Below are 21,121 nucleotides of genomic sequence, written 5' to 3' on the forward strand. Positions count from 1 at the left end.
TGTGGAGGTTACTATTGTGCACTTGAGTGCCATTTAAACGATAAATAGTAATAAAAAACACTCTTGCTGAAAATAATGCAAAACTTCAATATGGGTAATTTTTATGACTTCAATTATGTAAAGTACAAACGATTTCAACGGAGTCTGAATATTCATATTTCAAATTGACAAATAGAAAAAAGGGGAAACAAAATCTGCATGACAACACACATTTTTACAATATAGCTACAATAGCTACAATACAATATGTATAAATAGTCAAAAAACGAATAAAAAAACACTTTTGCTGAAAAAAAAATGCAAAACTACAATATAGCTACAATACAATATGTGCTGAAGTGTGACATGACGACAAGCAAAAATAAAACATTTTACTGATAAACAAGATCTTTAGCGTATAACACTGAAAATCGTTGAACGTCGCCAATGAACGTCGATAACGTGACATGAATGTGACCTCAGAGTCGTTTTGTTACCCTGGACAGCGTTTACAACACACTTTTCATATGACTGCCATGCTGCTTTGAAACGTGTTGCTAATTTGTTGATACTCGGATGGGTAAAATGTTTGTTCGAGCACAAACTCTCAAGTTCAATTTTAGAGGCCCGTGTTTCCCTGACCAAGAAACTTGAGAGACATCGCTTCAACGCAGTGGCTAATCATTCGCCGGACTTGAAAAAAGATACAGGCTGCCCGACGGCGGACTAGTTTTAGCACAACGCATTCAGGCGTTGCCAGCCCACCGAGGATTGAAATGAAACAAACAAACCAACAAGCAATCTGTGGCTCGTTGTCTATTTCTGCATTTTTAAAACACGGGTGCCTCACACACTTGCGTCAACCAACTCTCTGATCATATACACTTTATCAGTTTGCCATTTATAACTTTAACTGTTTGTTTAAAATGCTTTGTTGAGTGCAGCGTGCGTTAGGGGAATATGAGTAGCAACAATAGTTCGTAGTTGGTTGAAAGAAGCCGCAATTGCAAACGTATTTCGAAATTCCGCCATTATGGAATATCGTTTCGTGGAGACCATTTCTTCTAAAAAATCACCGAACCGTTTCTCGCATCAATGTTTGTTACTTGAATCGGTCCAGTTGGAGCTAGAGATAGAAATTAAAGTTCATCACATGGGCATAAACTTATCAAAAACTTATGAATGCATCGGTAATTTTGTGTTGCAAACTAGAGGGGATACCCAAGACAGAACTCAAGTTAGACATCAACTTAGCAAGTTTAAAACGAAACAAAATTATGTTTTAATGAAGGCTAGAAAAATACTGATGTGCTGGTCGATGTGACTGAGATGCTTTAAAGCAGGGGTGGGCAACCTTTTTTACTGAAGGGCCAATTATAAATGTCAAAATTGGATCGAGGGCCGCACATGAGCATAACACAAAGTGATTTTGCTTTGTTTCTTACCAAATATGCTTAACTACAAGTATAATTCGTATTTGATTCTAACCACATATTGACAGATCGCAGAAAACTAGCATCAGGCGCATTAATCAGCTCAAAAATATGTAATAATTGAAATCGTTTGCCAGTACTTTTGAAATCCAAGCGTCTCTGCGGGCCGCACAACCTTTAATGAAGGGCCGCATGCGGCCCGCGGGCCGCAGGTTGCCCACCCCTGCTTTAAAGTGTGATATACAAACTTTATTTTGTGAATTAAGACAACACGAGTTACAACGATATATCAGTAACAACAAACTGAGATGTGTTGCGTTTTGTACAATTGTGCAATGTTTTCTTAATGCTGACTTTTAACTGGACAAGTTCACAGTTTTCAAAACAAGCAAAGACTTTTACTTACTTAAGTGACGATTCTCTAAGAAAAGAGACTTGACGATATCTCGTAGATTTGGATTCTTAAACCTGATCTCCAGTTTTATCTCCTTAAATCCGTGTTTCCAGTTTTCGCCGTCCGTCCTTCTCAGGCGAAACTGCCAGGAATCTCTGATGCCCTCCAGTATAGCAATATGTTCATCAGGGTTTGCTACCGCGTTTCCAGCACTAACTTGGATTTGAACATCTTGTCTTTGGTTTCTGCATTTAGAAAATTACAAAGAAAATGATCTATGTTGTTGGATAAGTTTAGTTAAAGTTTCGATTCAAACCAAATTCTTTCATATAAATGAGGGAGTGACCACTAGACGACGGTATCCATGCAGTATAATGCAAGAGATGTTGATTTGTGCTTCATAATAACATCTTGGGTTGCTGTGGTCGGTGATTGTAGGCTAATTTTAAATACTTCATCTTCAAATATTTTACCATTAACAACGAAAAGACCCTCACCAGACTACGTATTACAGGCTAATGCTAAATACGTTTTAACAAAACACAGTTTTTGATTTAAGTACTAACCCCAACAGAATAATCTTGTCAAAAACCAGGTTAAGCGACGTCACATCTTTTGCTGACTCAATGTTGTCGCAAATAAACACATGTGCGATGATTTCGGATACGATGTCTTCTTCGCAAGGAGAAACTGCCAGGATGATTGCCGTCTCTTTCATCAGACCAAAAAACTTTCCGACAACGTCATAGCTATATACAAATTGTTTCAATTGGTAATGTAAACCTTTTCGTATTATACTGAACAGTGTGTAATGCCATACATGCTAAAGTGGTCGGTTTTGAAGGTGAATGATCGGGTGGTTTGGTCCATCAAGCATTGTGTCAGAACTTCCCAGTCGGAATCGTTTGTTTTGTGGCGAATCTTGGCCAAATAGGAAGACAACTTGAATAAGTTGTTTATGAGTTCAATTATGATTATTATAACAGTTTGTGAAAATAGTTAAAAATGCCTTGCCAGGACAAACAAAACTCAATCACTCAATAACAAGTTAACTTACTTTTACGGCAACAGGAGATGCTTCGACATTCCGGTAGCAGGTAGGGAGTATGATTTCTATAGGTTTCCGAAACTTGAAACCTTCTGGCTCACATTTCAACATCGGAGTGAGTCGGTCAACGATGGGATTGTCAACGCCGAATAACGAAGTCTTAAAAAATACAATTATTTTTCTTTGAGGACTTAAAAACCATAGATGCAACATAGAGCTGTGGTTTTTAAACTTGTTAAGCTTGTGGCCATAGAAATTAAACATTTATTCCCTACCCAGGGCTTGCTTAAAAGTGTTTTGAAATTAATTTGTTACTCTAATACGATGGACGAGACTTTCTTTGGTGTCATGCACATACACATTTTGTTGTAAGTCTTAAAACATGAAATGGGACATGAACTCGGATATTTCTCGGCTTTATATTGGGTAGAGCTACTAACACCATACCTCAATGCAGCTTCACATTGAGCTAAATTTGGATAGGTGACACAAAGAGCCGAATTATTAATTTACAAGCTAAAGAGGGGTAGAGTTGAGTAGTAAGTTTTTGACGCATTTACGTTACAAAATATAGTTTATACACATACTTTTATATAGTTCATACAAATTATATACTTATAATTTTTTTTAAGTTAGACTGATGCGACTGATTGTTATTTAAAAGTTGTAGTTTTAAGACCTTTCGGTTTGTGGATCCATACTTGGAAGTGATTACAATTTGCACCTCATCATCACAAGCACCTTGGGGAATTTTAACTTGACAGCCACCCGCTCTTAGCGTTCCTCCTTCCAAACCCACGCGTTGCGAATCGGTGTGATAGATATAGTTCTGTTTGAACAAGATAAAATAGGTTAAAAACTTATTTCAACGCTTTCAACCGCCAAAGCATAGAGGTACACGAAAATGCTGCAGTTGTGAATAGGTAACGTTGCAGTAGAGAGCTACAGTGTATGTGCATGTTTTTACATGGTACAAACCAATATAATAAAAAAGCCACTTTACATTTTGTATAACTTTCATAGCAGTTGTTCTAATTGTTATTACCCCTGCTAATAGAACAACAAATTGAGTTTTATTCACCATTTTATCATAAAACTAAATAGCCAATGATCACGTCACATAAGGATAAAGTAAAAGAAAGATCTATTTCTATGTAAATAACTAACCCCTGCAATGACCCCTCTTCGGGGGTAATTATCCACAAGTTAACCAACCTCAGGTTTGCGTGTAAATACCGACCTGTTGAGATGTTACTTTTGACCCAGTTGAGCGAAAGAAAACTGAAACTATTTCTTCCAAATGTGTAGAAACTTTTACACTGGTTGCAGGTGGTGGTGTATGAGACTTTACATCCTGGTCTTGGATACTTGATACGTCATTGCCTTCCTTTTTCTGAATCTGTTGTTCACCGTTAAAATTACTAGCAATTTTGAAGAACAGCAGTGCTTTGCGATATTCCCGTTGATCCATGTGCGTTTTGGCGATTTCCCTTACATCAGCTGCAGTAAATTTGCGTTGACCTTGAAAAAGTAAAATTATCGTGTCGATCTTGTATCCAGAGTTGCACAGCCATATATAAATCATTGCACTTTAACTAAAATACATTTAAATGACTTCCAACTACATCGTTGCAATAAACACTTCAGGGGAAACGTTTTGTTTGTTTACGTTTTTTTGTACCCAGTGTAGGGGCAACTTTGAATGCTAACAATGTGTATGCTGTCTTAGGTTTCTTGCTCTATGGAACGCAATGCGGTTAAGACAAAATTATACCCTATAACCGTGTAAATACAAGGCGGTTAAAGACAATCCACAAAATGTTAGATTATTTTTTTTTGTAAACTCACGTTTGAGTAACTTTGTGAATTTCTGTCTTATCAATGACGCTTCTTTATAGTTTTTTTCTTTTAAACTGTTATGGTATTTCTGAATCAGCTGGTCTTCAAGTAAACGTTTGTTTTCATCTGAAAGTAAGTGAGTATGCAAATAGTTGTTTTCTTTGCGTTCACTAATAATATGTTCTGGTTGTCGTTATTAGTATCTTTGTTTCTAAAAAAAGTAGTTATTAGTTAAAGTTATTGTGAACAGTTAGCATTGTGGAAATGCAACAGCATTGCTATGTTAACAGAATTTGGTCAAAAAAAAAGGTTCTAAATTGTACCTCACATCGAACTTAAACTTACTTTTAAGAAATTCAAATAGTTCCTGATCAACTGCTTTTGCTTCGTCATATTTCCTTGTTAGAAAATTAATAAAATTTTGAATCGTCTCATTCAGGCTTATATTATTATATTCACCTGAAGATACAAAAATTGATAAAAACAGCCGTGAAACACTTAAACTGTATTGTTGTATGTGTTTATCAGTTGTACAATGGTTTATTAGTGCACGTAGATATTTAGCATAAAGGGCTTGTTTCGAATGCAATACGGATGAAGTTAGAAAGGTGGCTTTCTAATATACTTTCATTTTATATATTCTATATCATATTCACCAATTTAATATACACATCATTTGATTTACAAATATGATTGTTTTTGCAAACAAAAACGAATGGGTCCCCACACGCGTGTTTGTGCGGATTTACGGAAAGAAAATCTTGCGGTTATTTTTAAAATTCTTAAGGACAAATTATTAGAAAGCACTAACCCAAAGTATTTATTTTGCATGTCCGTATTCTTTTTGCATCATTATTGTCACATAAATTTATTGTTCTTCAGTAGCCTATTGCGGTGTAGTTGCCGAACGACCGTTTAAAAATCTTTTGACATGGTTTTAAATAGCACACAGTCCTTAGTAATTAACAATAATGTTTCTCTCAATATATATTTGACTTACGTATTGTTTCTGGAGTATATGTGTAAAAATTAAAGAAGCTACGTTGTGACAAAAAAATCATTCTCAACTGTGTTCTGCGTTTCCTACAAGTTGACCTTCAGTCGTCATAAGACGGCCAACTTGTCAATTACCGTTTAATAACTTTTTATTGGATCTTTAGAAAACATGTAGGTTTTTACCTTCATGTTAATCAACAACGTTTGCCTGAAATGTACAAAACCGAAATATCGTTTTAATCACTTCTAAGATACAAAACTTTGGCCTAAGCTGAAAATACGCGTGCTAACGTAATAAAACCACATAGCATTACTGCGCTGATGTCTACTAATCAAAAAGACTGCCTCTTAAAACGTCCGTCCACGCGTTCAGTTGCGATTTCCCGCTATGCATTAATTTGCCGCAATTGTAAACCAGTGAATTACTCCCTTGGGCTTTCCAGTGTACACATATTATGGGCTGTAACGACAACCATTAGGCCATTGGGCCGAAATTTTGATCACCAAATGAGTAACCCACTGCAAACATTTTTTTCCTAAAAATTTAACTTTTAGCAAATATAAAACGGGCTTGCATTTCTGACCTAAGGGACTGGAAAAAGTGAAGCCAATTATTTCGGGGTTAAAGGGGTGCAAAATGGGTAAATCCAATAAAAAGTTAGAATATTTAGAATAGCTTACATTGCACCAACCAACAAAGCATGAAACTCCTAGATCATGTACTTAGGTCAGTACAGCTGTTTTAAAGAAATTACGTTTTGGGGACCTGTTGTTGAACCCTTGGATCATTTTGGGTCAAACTTTAAGAGGAATAAATATGGATAAATAATTAACATCTGTGTAAATTTGAATAAATTTAAAGCACGCTTTCTTGACCAAACGCGTATAACAAACCAGCGTTGGACAGAAAAAAGAAAAAAATACGGACAAAAACAATATGTGTCACGGAAACGGGACCCCTAACAAGCAAAAACTTTTACTTATGCCCAAGTGACGTTTCTCCAAGAAAACAGACTTGACGATATCCCGTAGATTTGGATTGTTAAAACTGATCTCCAGTTTGATCTCCTTAATCCCTTGTTTCCAGTTTTCGCCGTCCGTCCTTGTCAGGCAAAACTGCCACGAATCTCTGATGCTCTCCAGTGTAGCAATATGTTCATCAGGGTTTGCTACTGTGTTTTCAGCACTTACTCGGATGTGGACATCTTGTTTTTGGTTTCTGTATTGGGTTTTACTTACATAAGACCGGTGATTTTGCATGTACAAACTTACAAAAATATAAATAAACCAATACATAGCCGTCTATGGAAGTGCATGTTTGGGGAATTACAAACCATAGTATGCGTGATTTATTTTACCTGTTTTTTTTTATTTTATGAAATTTTGCTTGGCATTTTTTGCGTAATATTTATTTGGTAACGTCAGTCCACTATAAATGCTACCGCAATGATGCAAAGCCATATTTGTCAGAACTTGTTATTCAGAATTATTTAGGCTGCTGGAAAACATGTTTCAACAAAACACCACAGTTTTTAACCTTAGAACTAACCGCAGTAGCACGATCATATCCAAAGCTGAATTAAGGGGCTTCTCATTTTTCGTTGACTCAATGTTGTCACAAACAAACACATGAGTCACAATTTCGGATACGATGTCTTCCTCATAAGAAGAAACTTCCAAGGTGATTGCCGTCTCTTTCATTAAATCGACAAAATCGCCAGCAGTGCAGATTCCGTCAAAGCTTTGAACAATAATTTTGGAATTTGAAATAATTACTAGAATGCATAAACATAACAGTATGAGAACATACATGCTAAAGTGGTCAGTTTGGAAGGTGAATGATTGAGTTGTTTGGTCCATTAGGCATTGCGTCAGAACCTCCCAGGTAGAACTGTTGGTTTTGTCACAAATCTGCGCAATACATGGTTGATAGCTATAGAACGATAGGTTAACAGGAAACGCACACCGTTTTGAAACTTTTGGAGGCAGACCTGTATGTCATGGGTTATACGTTGGTTTAAGAAATACCTTTTAAGCTAATTTAAAGTATTTACCGAATCACAGGTGAGTATAAACAGCAGCGTATGATATTTTTACTGGTAAACAGCACTTAATTGTTTTAGTTATTACTCGTCTGTTTGAATTAAAAAATAAATATTTAAATCGGTGGAGCTGTAAAAGTAAGAACTAAAATCACAAAATTCCGTATACATTAGATATTAAGTTCGCACGTTAATAGCTCCACCAATAACCTAAGCAGCAGAGACATAATTTGGTAGAAATATACAAAGGCAAAGCTGTGCTTGTCCTTGACTGTCGTTTTCAGCACTTACTGCGACAGAAACAGGAAATTCTTTGACATTCCGGTAACATGTAGGGAGTGTGATTTCTTTTGGTTTCCTAAACTTGAAACCTTCTGGTTCACATTTCAAAATCGAAGTGAGTCGGGCAACAAAACCATTCTCAATGTCTAACGGCGAAACCTTAAATAATAAAATTATTAAACATTAAAGTTTAGTGATTAGAGATAGTACGTATATACCACTGTGTTTTTCCTATTTTGATCATGGGGTTCACCGAGAAACTAGATGTTTTGCCACCCTTGATCCCCAGTTGTTCTTTTTGTGTTACGACACACAGTTTAAGAATTACGGACACATTGACTATGAATAAGCCAGTAATGGGGACCCATGAAAAAATAATAAAAAAAATCTAAACATAACATGACAAAAAATAGTAAATGTGAGGTTCGCGAGAGCTTTTTGAACAAACTGAACCTTCCTTTTAATTTTCTTATTGAAAATCGCGTTTTTTCACACATGTACAAACTTTTATCACGCTAACATGTAACATTATCTGCAATAACCTCTTTGCCTCGCTGTAGTAACGTATTGTACTCTACTCTTCATTACCTTTCCCACGGTTATACAACATATGTTTAGCCATCCAATTCAAATCTAGCCCTGTACTTTTTCTTGGCCAAATAAAAAACAAATCAAAAAACTAAACATAAACCAATTGTGTCTGTTGTTTTTTAACATAAATTCTAGTTTTAGGTGAAGACCTTTCCGTTTGAGGATCCATATTGTGAAGTGATTACAATTTCCACCTCATCATCACAAGCACCTTCAGGGATTTTAACTTGACAGCAACCCGCTCTTAGCGTTCCACCTTTCGCACCCACGCGTTGTGAATCGATGTGAACGAAATATCTCTGCATGCGAAAGGATAACAAAAGTTGAAAACAGTAATATTACTCAAATTTCGGCACTCTTCAACCAAACTGCATCACAGCATAAAAGTGCACCATAAAAAAATATTGAGTAAACGTTGCCGAAAAGAGGTACAGTGTGTGTTTATGTATGGTACCCCTATTCAAATACATTTTGCAGTGGTTCCTAACCGGGTATGAATTCGTCTCAAGGGAGCATATTCTTAAACTTCAGGGAGGCATTTATTTTATCTACATGTGGTTTGTAAATAGACATTACAGCTCTGGGAATATAACCTGTGAAGTTAATAAAAGGCCTAATTTTATCTTGGTATGGTGTAACATCTGCTATGCAGTCTATTGGGTAGGAATGAAATTATTTTTTGTGAAGTGAAGAATTTTTCAAAATAGGTTGGAAATCATTGTTTTAAAAGCAAAACAAGGGCGATGGATAGGCACAAACCTGTTGAGATGTTACTTTTGACCGAGTTGAGCGAGAGGAACACGAAACTTTTTCTTCCAAATGTGTAGAAACCTTTACACTGGCTGCAGGTGGTGGTGTATGAGACTTTACATTGTGATCTTGGACACTCGATGCCTGATTGCCTTCCTCTTTCTGAATCTGATGTTCCCCGTAAAAATTTCTTGCGATTGCAAAGAACAACAGTGCTTTGCAATATTCTTGGTCTTTCACGTGCTTTTTGGCGATTGCTCTCATATCCTCTGCAGTGTAATTGCGTTGACCTTAAAAAACAAAATTACTGCGTCGATATTGTGTCTTAAGCTTCTTATTTTATTGCAAGCCTGTTGAATCAGTTATATTTGATTCATTTCTCTCTACTCAACAGGTTCCACAATGTTGTAGAGCAATACTGCTTCAGTTTCTCGCCAGAGTTGTAAACGAGCCTGAAATTGGATCCCGTACCCGAAAGTACAAGCCCCAAACCCGGCCTGTACCCGAATCGTTTGTGAGAAGACAGTTAAGGCCTGAAAGGTCCGATTTACAACTCTGACTTAAGCACAAGACCGCGCCCACCACTCGGTCTATTTTTATTAAGTTTGTGTGTTCTAATCCTATTTCGATCGCTTGTGTTTCCCTGAGCAAATATTTTGAGTGACATTGCTCCAACCCAGTGGTACCCGATGAGTAGAACTAATAAGCTCACCAAATCACTGCAAGCCGTAAAAGTCGAATAAAAAAATAATTAATCTGACTTGCAATATAACAGGAAGCTCGATGGTAGACTAATTGTGAGTATAACGCATATAGGCGTTCTCCCCACTCTAGAGATGGACCGAGCCGAGCCAGACCCCTGTACACGGTACCGAGCATCGCTGTTTTGATGCTCAGTGCTCACAATTTGATCTGAGCATTATATTTTCATGTTAATGCCCAGCTAATATACGAAACTGGTGTTCGAAAGAGTATAAAAGTACAAAAATGACCGTTTTTAAAGCGTTAGATAGTAAAATAACGCGTACATTTTGAGGCCTGTACAGCTTATAATACACCGCGGATAACGCAAGTGACATGTTAAAAATACGAAACTATCGTTTTATTTTAGAACAAATGTTGGCCGGCTAGAACAAATGTAAAACGTAATTAGCCTCCAGATAAAGTTTGCAGACTGACTAATCGTTTTTTAACAAACTCACTTTTGAGCAGCTTCGTAAGTTCCAGTATTGTCGATTTTGCTTCGTCATGTTCAAGGAATTTTTGAATCAACTTCTCTTCACGTGGACATTTGTTCTCATCTTAAAACAAAATGTTTTTTGAGGCTAACTATTCACTCCAGAATTATTTAAATTGCACAAAAATTAACAGTGTAAAAACGAGTATCATTAATAAACAATATCATTTTGCCCACAGACAAAATCAGTAACTCATTACCAGGCTGACAACCATGACAGAGGCAACCTTACATCCACAGAACTGTAATGATAATAAAATACAACTATTCTGTTGTGTTACACAATTGTTTGCACGGTGGTAAAACTTATGTTTCATTTCAAAAGCGTAGCGTACGACTTCGCGTGACGTCGTCAATGTTTCAATTGATTCGGCCGAATTTATTTGGCAAAACTGTCGAATATTCGGTTCCTGTTAGAACCCTATTTAGCCGATTTGGTGCATTCTAGTTTTACAAATCCCACTTGGATCTAAACAGCAAATATCTTAATTACACTTTGTGATGTTTTTTACCAGTTGCAGCTTGTTAGTGCACCGGAGTTGAAAAGTGTGATTCGGGTTCGGGCTAAGTTTTTATACTCGGGCTTGATTCGGACCTGACTTCACACTTAGCATCATTTTTGCTGAATTTTCACCGACTTTCGGGCTTGATTTAATTTAATAGATTTAATATTCAAGGTCAGGTTCGGATCGGATCGGGTTTCAGGCCCTAATTGCAGGTCCACAACTCCTAGTGAGACACCGAACCGACTTTTAGATCATTTGAATGTTGATCGACTTTCTCGGATGCATGTTTCGGAATTGCGTATCATTTTGGCCAAAATAGTTTTTTTCACAAACTATCCTGTTATTCTAGAACAAATGTTGGCCGGCTAGAACAAATGTGTAATTAGCCTCCAGATAAAGTTTGCAGACTGACTAATCGTTTTTTAAGAAACTCACTTTTGAGCAGCTTCGTAAGTTCCAGTATTGTCGATTTTGCTTCGTGATGTTCAAGAAATTTCTGAATCAACTGCTCTTCCCGTGAAGGTTTGTTCTCATCTTAAAGTAATTGTGTTTGAAAAACTAACTAGTGTATGAGCAAGTCAGACTAAAGAAAATATTACGCTTGTTTACGTTTTATTTAATGATGTGTCGGCTTTGTTTACCACATCGCACAAAACTTTAGGCGACGTGCAGTGTCAGTCATGCGTAACCAAAATAAGCAGGATAACAAAAGAAACGGGAGGAAAAGAGGAGCTGGACTACCATGTTAGTATACTATAGTAACATCACTGTTTGCCTGGCGGTAAATCTTATGTTTCATGTCAAAAACGTAGAGTACGACTTCGCGTGACGTCGCAAATGTTTTGATAAATTCGGCCGAATTTAGTTGGCAAAACAGTCGAATATGCTGTTTTCGCTTTGAACCCTAGCCTATTCGATACAGTATGTCATCTTATAATACTTTAATAATCTTCTAACTTAGATCTTAATTGTTCTTCACGAAAGCTGTACCATGGGCACACAGAAACACGAAATAGCTTTTGTGTTATTTCATGTACAAGAGAGTAGCCTGTAAAGTGACCGCTAGTCAAATAATTTTTCTTTGGGGCGGATTGGTTTGCGACGCCTAATTTAAGTTTTTTTTTGTCAGCAGCCAGGAACAAGGAAAAAAAATATATGTCACCTTGAGGTGGATTTGGAGATATATAACCGGAAACTGCTCTCTGTGACGTGGGTGGAAGCTCCTTGGTGGCTTTATTTGACGCCAAATCTGAAAAGCCAGTGTTCGTTAAGATCAGCGGTTCTCTAGTTATACGCCGGTGCTTTTTAGGTGGTTTGCAAGTAGCTTTCAGCTAAACTTCGGATCAAGATTTGCAACCCAACTGATCACCCCTGTTTTGGGGCGAACTTTGTGTGCATTTATTTCTGGAAAATATCATTTAAGTTTCGCGTTGTTTTTAGCATATTGGTTGGATCAAAAAATACAAAAACTTTCAACAGAATTATAGCAATATATGAGTAAACTCAAACGCTTTTGTAGAAATCTTATTGATGCAATACTTTGGAAATCCGTTGTAACCATTTGATATAATTTCAAAATACACAAATCGCCCGACAAGCAAAATCATCCGGTATACAGCCCTGTTAGAAAGGCATGTATGATGTCCTTTGTCTCAGCGCTTGTGTCGATAACAAGTGAATACAAATAACTTTATTCTAGCTGTGTTTCAAGTACTCATAAATTGATTTAAATTTGAGATAATATACAGTAAATGGCTTCGCATTATTAATAACTACCCATTGCGATCCACTGTTAATTTCCTGATCTTGGATTTGGCCTGCCGCATTTAAAAAGTGGACAAATAAAAGCAGGGCGTAAATCGTAGCTTTGGCTTGTGTTTAAAATCTCTTGATCATCAAAAAGTTTTGCAGTTTTACAAAGTTGATTTTGAACTCTCATTCAAACAAAATCGATAGTTCGCGTAGCGTCGCTTTTTCTATAATAAATCATAATACGCTATTAAAATGAAGCCGATCTTCAAAGCATGTCATATAAAAATCTAGCCAACATCTAGATTTGAACGCACCACAGGACTTTATCTAAAAACAACTGGATAACTTTTATATTTCCGTATTACGGACCCGGTGTTGACTCTTTTTGGAGTCTCTTCGTCGGCTGTGTTGAGGTTATACTGGTTTTGCCTCGAACTGCGACGTTATCAGTGGCACTTTTGCTTTCCGAAGTCAAACCCCGTTCGTCTCTTAAACGTTGGAAACCAGGAGCCTTTAGGTCTTGGGTCAATCCCAGTGGTGACGTATGTGTAAAGGTTTTGGTGCTTTTACGCGTTTCTGTTAAATCTATAAATGTTAAATCAAATGTCAAACAACTATGTGTAAAGAAACAACAAACACACAATGTATATTTCAGAATCGCGATGTTAATTGTGCAAAACATCTTTGCAAAATAGCAAAACAGAATACACAGTGGTTTTGTTCCAGACTTGTAAGTTACACCTTTCAACCTTACAACGAGATGGTTTGTACAGAAAACCGATCCCAGGTCGGTTACAAGGAACAACACGGTTGGAAATTTACAACAATGCCAGTCAAAACTCACAAATTGAATAAGGTGAAACCAACGTTAAGTTGGGATACAATGAGAAATTTTAGATACGCAGCTTGCTCGTAGACCTAGTTTACCTCAACATTTGCACCCATTTAAAACACTAAATCGTTAACAGAAAGAAAGCAATGCGTGAGCTCTTACGTTTGGGTAGAAATCGATACAAAAACATTTGATCATAATTCATAATATTTCAAAAAGTATTTTTTGTAGACGTGCATTACTCCAATGGGTCGGAAACGTACGTCCGCCAACCAACTTATCCGGCCCGCGGTCCTCTTATATAAACAAGTCGGGTTATAAAAACTCACTTTTTGGGAGGAATAAAGCCATATTTTCATTTGTATTTAGAGTTCTTCCTGTATAACACGTTCAAAAATCCTGGATAAATGTAGGTTATATTTCCGTATCACTGACCTGGTGTTGACTCTTTCAAAGGTGTTTTCGTCATCTGTGTTGAGGTTACGTTGGTTTTGCCCTGGACAGTGACGTCATAAATGGCGCCTTTACTTTTCGAAGTCAAACCCCGATCGTCTCTTAAACGTTGAAAATCTGAAGCCTTTAGGTCTTTGGCCATCCCCAGTTGTGACGTATGTGTAAGGTTTTTGGTGCTTTCACGTGTTTTAGTTAAATCTATAAATGTCACACCAGCAATTAAACAGATGTGTATAAAACAGAAAAAACGCGATGGTGACTGTGAAAAACACTTTTACAATGTAGCAAACAAGAATGACGCAGCGCTTTTGTTTCAGACTTGTAAGTTAAACCTTTCAACCTTACGAAGGGAACGGCGTGAACAGAAAACCGATCCCTGGGTTACAAAGGACAGCATGGCCGGGAATTTACAACAATGAAAGTCAAAACTCACAAAGCCGCAAATTAAATAAGGTGAAGCAGACGTTCAGTTGGGATATCAAAAAAAATATTTGATAGCGATATCAGATTGCTGCTTGTATTTGATTGGCACGTGTTGCATTATCTCGCAATGTTTACTTGTTAATGCTGGTGATCCCGAAAATGTTACTGCTTGTATATTTTGGATTGTTTTAGGAAAACCTGGGGTTTGTATTATGATCATGCTTTAACTCAGGAAGTTTTAAACCACATGCGGCCTGTGAACACTTTTTTGGACAAACCACTTTACCTGACGTTAAATCGATCGCATCTATTTTCTCATCTTTCGCACTGCTCTGATTTTTAGTCGAATCGAATAATTTTTTTTCCTTGGCAATTGTTTTTGTTCCTGGAAAAAAAGGGGTTGTCAGTATTAAGTTTCTGCTGACAGTCACCGTTAAAAAAAACTTAATTATGTCACCTTTATGTGGGATTGGAGTTTAAATGCAGTTTTCAATGTTTCTGTGGCTTGTAGATTGCTCAAAGGCGTTTTTTGCCTCAACATTTGCACCCATTTATTTTGTTATTTTATCGTTGTATTGTTGAAATTGCACATTATTTCAACATATAAAGTCTCATTCTGGCTACACTAGACAATACGGCTGATCTCTTGTCACCAGCTGCACTGACGAGACCTTACAGGTCGAAACAGTGGTGTGCAATGTCTGCAGTCTACATGTCATTTATTGGCTTGACAGTTCAATGTTATTCTCAACATTTAGGAATAAACAAACAACTGTAACTGCACATTACCTGACGGTGCCGTGGGGTCGGAATTGTCAGAACCACTCCATTGTGTCGTATAACGAAGTTTTATCGGGACCTTGCGTGCAGTAAAATCTAAAAAACATCATTTGTTTTATAATTTTCTAATGCACTATGGCGAAAAGATCCCTCAAACTAATTTAATGATCTAACACTATAACGTTGCAATTAGTTTGAGTCGAGTTGACACTTTTAAGATGAGGCATTTACGTTTGATTTGCATCTTAAGCGAGGTAATACCTGATGCCCAAGGAGGCAAGTCTTGCCTTTTTTCTGTGGGTTTAGTTGGACGTTTCAACGTTTCGCCTGTCTGTGGTTTCGGGTTAAGTTTTGCACCACCTAATTAGCAAATTGTTTGTCGTTACTAAGAAGGCTTAACTAGCAAAGAACAGTTATATAATAGCAAATGTCATTAATGTGTACATACACAATGGTTTTAACAAAAACAGACACTTATTTTACTTGAACCTTCATGTGCATCGAAGCGTGTCGTTTTAGTATCTCGTTTATTAGGGACAGTTTTAAGTTAACGGTCTATTAAAGGTCCCTGTACACGAACTTAATGCTCAATTAACAAAACACACAAATTTATCGATAATGCAGGTTTTTTGCTTTTTAAACAATGTACGAATTGCCACATAAGTACCTGGGTTCCCCTCTCTTGACAGGTCGATTGCTGCTTTGGTTGATTGTTTCAGCCTCTCATTGAAAGTTTCGTTCACGTCTGAAAATTTACCGTATTTGAATTGAGTTTAAGTTTATCTCGCTTGGTGAAAGAACACATAGCTTTATAATTTAATGAAGAAATCACCAAAATTTACGAAACTGACATTAAACAACTAACAGGTACTTCTGACCTATTCCTAGCTATGTACTGGCCTATTCCTAACAGGTACTAGCCTATTCCAACTAGCAGGTGCTTCTGGCCTAGTCCCAGCTAAGTGACAAAGCTGGAAGTTCGGTTTGATTCGATGTAACGCCTTCAAAGCTTCAGTGTGCCTGGTGTCCTACGATATATATATGAGTGTGCCGTGAGCGCTGGTCTGCATGAAGGGTTGGTCCAATTATGCTTAACTCAGCATTAATTACATTGTTCAAATTTATTATAAGTTATGATGGCTGATCAGTGCGGGCGGAAACTACACATAAAGGTCTCGATTCATTTACCTGGTTTTGACTCCACTGAGGGCGGAACAACCTTTGCCGATCGTTGAAAAGTTTCTTTGCTTTTGTGTTGGATTTCAGTTGCCTTTGTTTTAACGGGAAGCTTATCGTGTACATGAAGTGGAGGTTTTTCAGTGCTTTTAAGCGTTTTGGTTGAATCTGAAAATTGACACATAGTTTTTGCAATGTAACAGCATTCAATGAAGAATTAAGCTGTTCGGGTTTCAAGGCTGTCAACCTCATAAAATAATTGCGTGTACAGCAAACCGACCCGTTATCAGGTTACAAGGATCAACAGGGTCGTGAATTTCAACAAAAGTGAAAAGTCAAAAGGTGAAACTAAAGTCGAGCTGATAAACAAAACTAACATTTACACCAGCTAGAAATTAGTTTCCGATATTGGATAGCAATTTCAACGAGCAACTGTTTATATATAGAGCAACCATTTTGCGTTTATTTCACTTTTAAGTAAAGTCATTACTTCGTTTTCATTGGGTTTTTGAGAGCATGGCTTACCTGATGTAAATGGTGTTGCCCCTTTTCTTTCTTTTACCGCTTCTGTCTGATGTTTAGCAATTTCAAACATCTGTGGATTCTGGGCGAAGTTTGTTTTTCCTTAACAATATATTGTTGTTATTTCACTAATAAAATGCAACATCAAAAATCTAAAATCACGTTACCTTGAACTGGAAAGGAACTATTCTCATGGGAAATACCTTCCTGTGACGTATGCGGAAGCTCTTCTATGGTTGATCTAGCTGTCAAATCTGAAAGTTTATATTTCAACTGTGTAAGTCTTTCATTGTTACGTTTATTAATTAGTTCTAAAACTGTTAAAGCTATTGTTAACAGATGGTGATTGGTAAGAAAAATTTATCACCAATTCAGATTCAAGGTTATAACTGCTGTATATGTAAGTTTCTTTGTAAGCCATTACCAACAACAAGCAATCAACAATAACGTAAGCACCGTCGTGTGGAGTGGTAATGAGAGTAAAACGCCTCTTGTCTTGTTTATGCGGAAAATCTTCGATGCTTTGATCTGCCGTTGGATCTACGAAATTTCATTGTAAGTTTGCTTCAAATCAAAGCTGTTTGTACATTTAAGACTGAATGGTGGCGACAAAAACGTTTTTCTTTACCAACTTCCTTGTTGTAACACAAACAACGAACACAAATGCAAATATGAATTCATCTACTTTACCCGAATCTCGCGGTAATGTCTTGGCGTCTGTTGTTAGAGTAGACCAGTTTTCTTCGGTTCTTGCTGGTTTGGTGGTTTGTTTGAGAATTTGAAGGGTCGATGGGTCTAAATGCAAAACGGTTGTTTTAAGTCGGTTTTCTTGAAAAAGTATTTTCGGATTAACGTCATATAAAACCGATTGATTCTGTTTAAACCAATGAAATGTATGTCCATTGGTTTCACTGTTTTATAGTTAAAAAAGACAATAATCGTCAGCCTTGCTGTTGATGGTTTTGAATCATTATTGAAACTGTCGTTTCAAATTTACCGATAAATGCTCTGGCTCTAGATGAAAACTGGTGAAGTTGAACGCACTCGTCCTCATTGAACGTTGACTGTTCATCTAGGTCCATTTCCTTTAGAGCTTTTGTGGCTTGTGAAAGTAGATGAGCGGATTTTTGCTTGGCAAGCAATTGATTTAGAATGCGTGTTACTTCATTCATGTTGGGACGTTTAGTAGGTTTTTGATCCCAGCATCGTTTCATCAGTTTTTCCAATTCTGAGACCATTTTCTTCTCTTCGCTCTTCAAAGTTTCCATCAGTTTGCGTATTTTGCCACAGTCTGGTCTTTTTCCTTTTATAATAGCATTTATTAAATCTGTTAAATTTACACTTGGATAGGCAGAATTACGCGTGAGGACTTCGTATATCAAAATAGCAAATGAATACACGTCGAATTCTTTCCTGGGCTTCATTGTTTTATCCTGCAGTTTTTCGGGAGCTGTGTACTGGGGCGTGTATTGTGCTTTCTCCTTCGTGCTTCTTGCTGAAGAATCTGCAGGTGCTTGGCCAGTCAAAGTTGCCAGCTCTGCCCCGCCGAAGTCGCCAATTTTGCAGTGGAGCTCTTCATTGAGAAAAACGTTTCCCGGTTTCAAGTCCAAATGCAGCAAACGTTTGTCAGGTAGATTGTGGCAGAACTGAATTCCTTTTGATATTTCGGATAAAATTCGAAGACGCAGGCCAAATCCCAAAGGAATGTGTCGGTTGAAAAGGAGACTGTTAAGGTCTCCGCCTTTGTAGTATTCCATCACAATTCCCATTGTAAATGGCCATTTAACATAGCCAAGGACCCGGACGATATTTTGATGGTTTGCTTTCTCCAAATGCTGCATTTCTTCATGTATTCTGTTAAAATCAGAGGTATATTTTCTAGTAAAGTTCTTACTCACTCTTCTGTAGTAAATAGGACAGCATACCTTTTCACCAAAGGTTTTCGATCCTTGTCACTGGCTACAGTGAACACTTTGATAGCAACGATCTCTTGCTTCAGTTTATGGTAGCCATATACAACGTCTCCGAAACCACCCGACCCAGCGACGAACTTCTCGGGATCGCATATGATGTCCTTCGGCTTAAACTCAGGTAGCTGTGGTCAAAATTGTTTAATCACAAACCGTAACTAACAGCAAAGATGACATTTTGTGCGTTACTTGCCACATGGGCCAAACTATAGTAAATTAAAACCACGGCAGAAACACTATCCTGACACGATAGATTTCCAAAGATGGGGCGAAATATCAGTTTACATGTAGAATGCAACTACTATCTTATGTTTTACAGCTATAACTGCATTTTGATCTCATATTACCAAATGCAGTCTCTCGAATAACAATAATGTTGCAAAATCACCTTAACTCCAAACAATTGTCAAGCGCGAGAAACTTTTAATTAACGCACTTAACATAAGGCTAGTGTGAATGTGATAATCACACTTTGTTAGTTTTCTTCTGCATTTAGTCAAAAAACAGATAGTAGTAACTTACGTCAGTTGTGCTTGTCATGTTTAATTGCTATTGTCACATTACAAAAGTTTACAAACTATTCTGTAAAATCAAAAACAAAACAAAAACTCATTAAGCTTTCAATGCAACAGAGTTTAAACGACACAGAATGCTAGTAGTGCTCTGCTATTCCATAAACAATAGTAACATATGACTGTGTGTTGCTGAATAACAGGTGCTGGTTCAGAATTGGAAATCTAAAACCAAAAACTTCTTTTGTTTCAGGAATCCACAGCTGACTGCTGTTGGTTGTAAGTGATGCCTAAACAGAAAACATGACAGGTACAAAACAATGGCAAAGTTCTAATGTATTGTTTGCTTTCTGCCGTCATGACACGGGAATATAATCTCATAATTCCTGTCGCACTGTGTCCTTGAATTGTCAGCTACGTTAACTTGGCTTTCGCAAGCCACAAAATCTAATTTATCAGGAGCGAACACATGAAGCAATTTCAAAAATTAACAAAGTGCAGGCTATTTCTGCAGTGTTTGTGCACGCATGGGTTCTGGAATATTTTAATGCCTAGAAACAGTGTTATGTGGCGTATAATTAAAGTTCTCGTTGCCCACATATATTTCCGAAATGTCGATTAGGTTCTGCGATAACTAGCTTTTTGTCTGTTGAAGACGGATTGAAAAAACAGCAATGAAAACCTCATTTTTTTGTAACGGGACAATCAGGTTTTGTCCATGTCATCCCAAAATTGCTTTTGTTACGTGAAACAAAACAAAACTGTAAGCTGGGTGACATTAACACCACAACAAACGAGATTTTGAGGAGATGAAGATTATCAAAGTTGATTTAATACAGGCGCTACCTGCAGTCCTCTTTTGCTTGAAAGCAATTGTTATTTTACCCAAACGGTGGATTTTCAGGTCCCAGTAAAAATTTAAACCTTCTACTTTGTTGTGTTATGGACAAAGTTTTTCTACTTTGTTCGTTTGAAGCGAACCAAACATTGGAGCAAAGCAATGCAAAAATTACGGAATCCGTCCCTTGAGACCACTGATCTCTATAAACACTGGATTGCGCTACTGGCCGTCACGGTTGAAGCAAATTGAAGCGTAATGGCGGCTGAAAAGGAAGCCCCAAAAATGCATTGCGGACAATGGGGAAAGAGTGGAAAAATGACGATAATTTTTGTTTTAAGCATTTGTACAGCGATTTTTTTTTCGAGTGTGTAATAACCAATAAATATGCGTAGATTGACTGTGATGTGTATTAGTGTAGGTGTACTGGATATACGTTATTAAGTGAGTGTTAAATTAAATCATTATTAAGTGGAAATAAATGTTTTATTGTGCAATATAAGTAGTTTTCGTGCTTTTTTAAGTATTTTAGATATGAATTCAACAAGATGGCTACTTCCTTCACACACATTACATTGTGCTAATCCAAACTGCTGTTTTTGACTGTTATCAAACTTCAGGAAATTCTGACCAACATGTGGAATAACGTTTTAATTAAAATCACAAAACCTAAACTAATATTTCAACTATTTTAACCAAGGATGGCAGTACGGTACGGTACGATAGTACGGTACGGTACGCAGCAAATTTCATCAAAAAGTACGGT

General features: G+C 37.1%; 1 protein-coding gene and 1 pseudogene across 1 annotated transcript; both read right to left on the minus strand.

Annotated features, from left to right (window-relative positions):
* The window catches only part of LOC145212396 (uncharacterized), a 182,923-nt pseudogene that overhangs the window by 56,938 nt on the left and 104,864 nt on the right, over window positions 1-21,121 (minus strand).
* On the minus strand, window positions 328-19,545 carry LOC145212146 (uncharacterized). Its single transcript, XM_080080187.1, has 32 exons — window positions 19,528-19,545; window positions 18,961-19,130; window positions 18,033-18,889; window positions 17,726-17,830; window positions 17,403-17,575; window positions 17,203-17,308; window positions 17,039-17,137; window positions 16,526-16,681; window positions 16,005-16,082; window positions 15,599-15,697; window positions 15,347-15,433; window positions 14,844-14,942; window positions 14,117-14,332; window positions 13,219-13,434; window positions 12,260-12,346; window positions 11,533-11,631; window positions 10,557-10,655; window positions 9,364-9,644; window positions 8,754-8,903; window positions 8,023-8,172; window positions 7,500-7,600; window positions 7,239-7,430; window positions 6,670-6,908; window positions 5,039-5,152; window positions 4,703-4,819; window positions 4,095-4,375; window positions 3,534-3,683; window positions 2,864-3,013; window positions 2,627-2,727; window positions 2,373-2,555; window positions 1,819-2,051; window positions 328-1,105 (listed from the first exon to the last, which is right to left on the minus strand). Exons 1-32 carry the CDS (start codon window positions 19,543-19,545, stop codon window positions 1,044-1,046), a joined length of 5,268 nt encoding a protein of 1,755 aa, XP_079936313.1. The 3' UTR covers window positions 328-1,043.

This window comes from Phallusia mammillata, chromosome 2 (assembly GCF_965637545.1).
Source record: "Phallusia mammillata chromosome 2, kaPhaMamm4.hap1.1, whole genome shotgun sequence".
Taxonomy (NCBI): Eukaryota; Metazoa; Chordata; class Ascidiacea; order Phlebobranchia; family Ascidiidae; genus Phallusia; species Phallusia mammillata.

Bases quoted from the DNA above. Each gene is read 5' to 3' on its own strand.
- LOC145212146 (XM_080080187.1), bottom strand. The intron at 4,376-4,702 runs GTGAGTTTACAA...TACTTTTTCAAG, and splicing joins ATTCACAAAGTTACTCAAAC to GTCAACGCAAATTTACTGCA. The intron at 3,684-4,094 runs GTCGGTATTTAC...TTGTTCAAACAG, and splicing joins CAAAAGTAACATCTCAACAG to AACTATATCTATCACACCGA.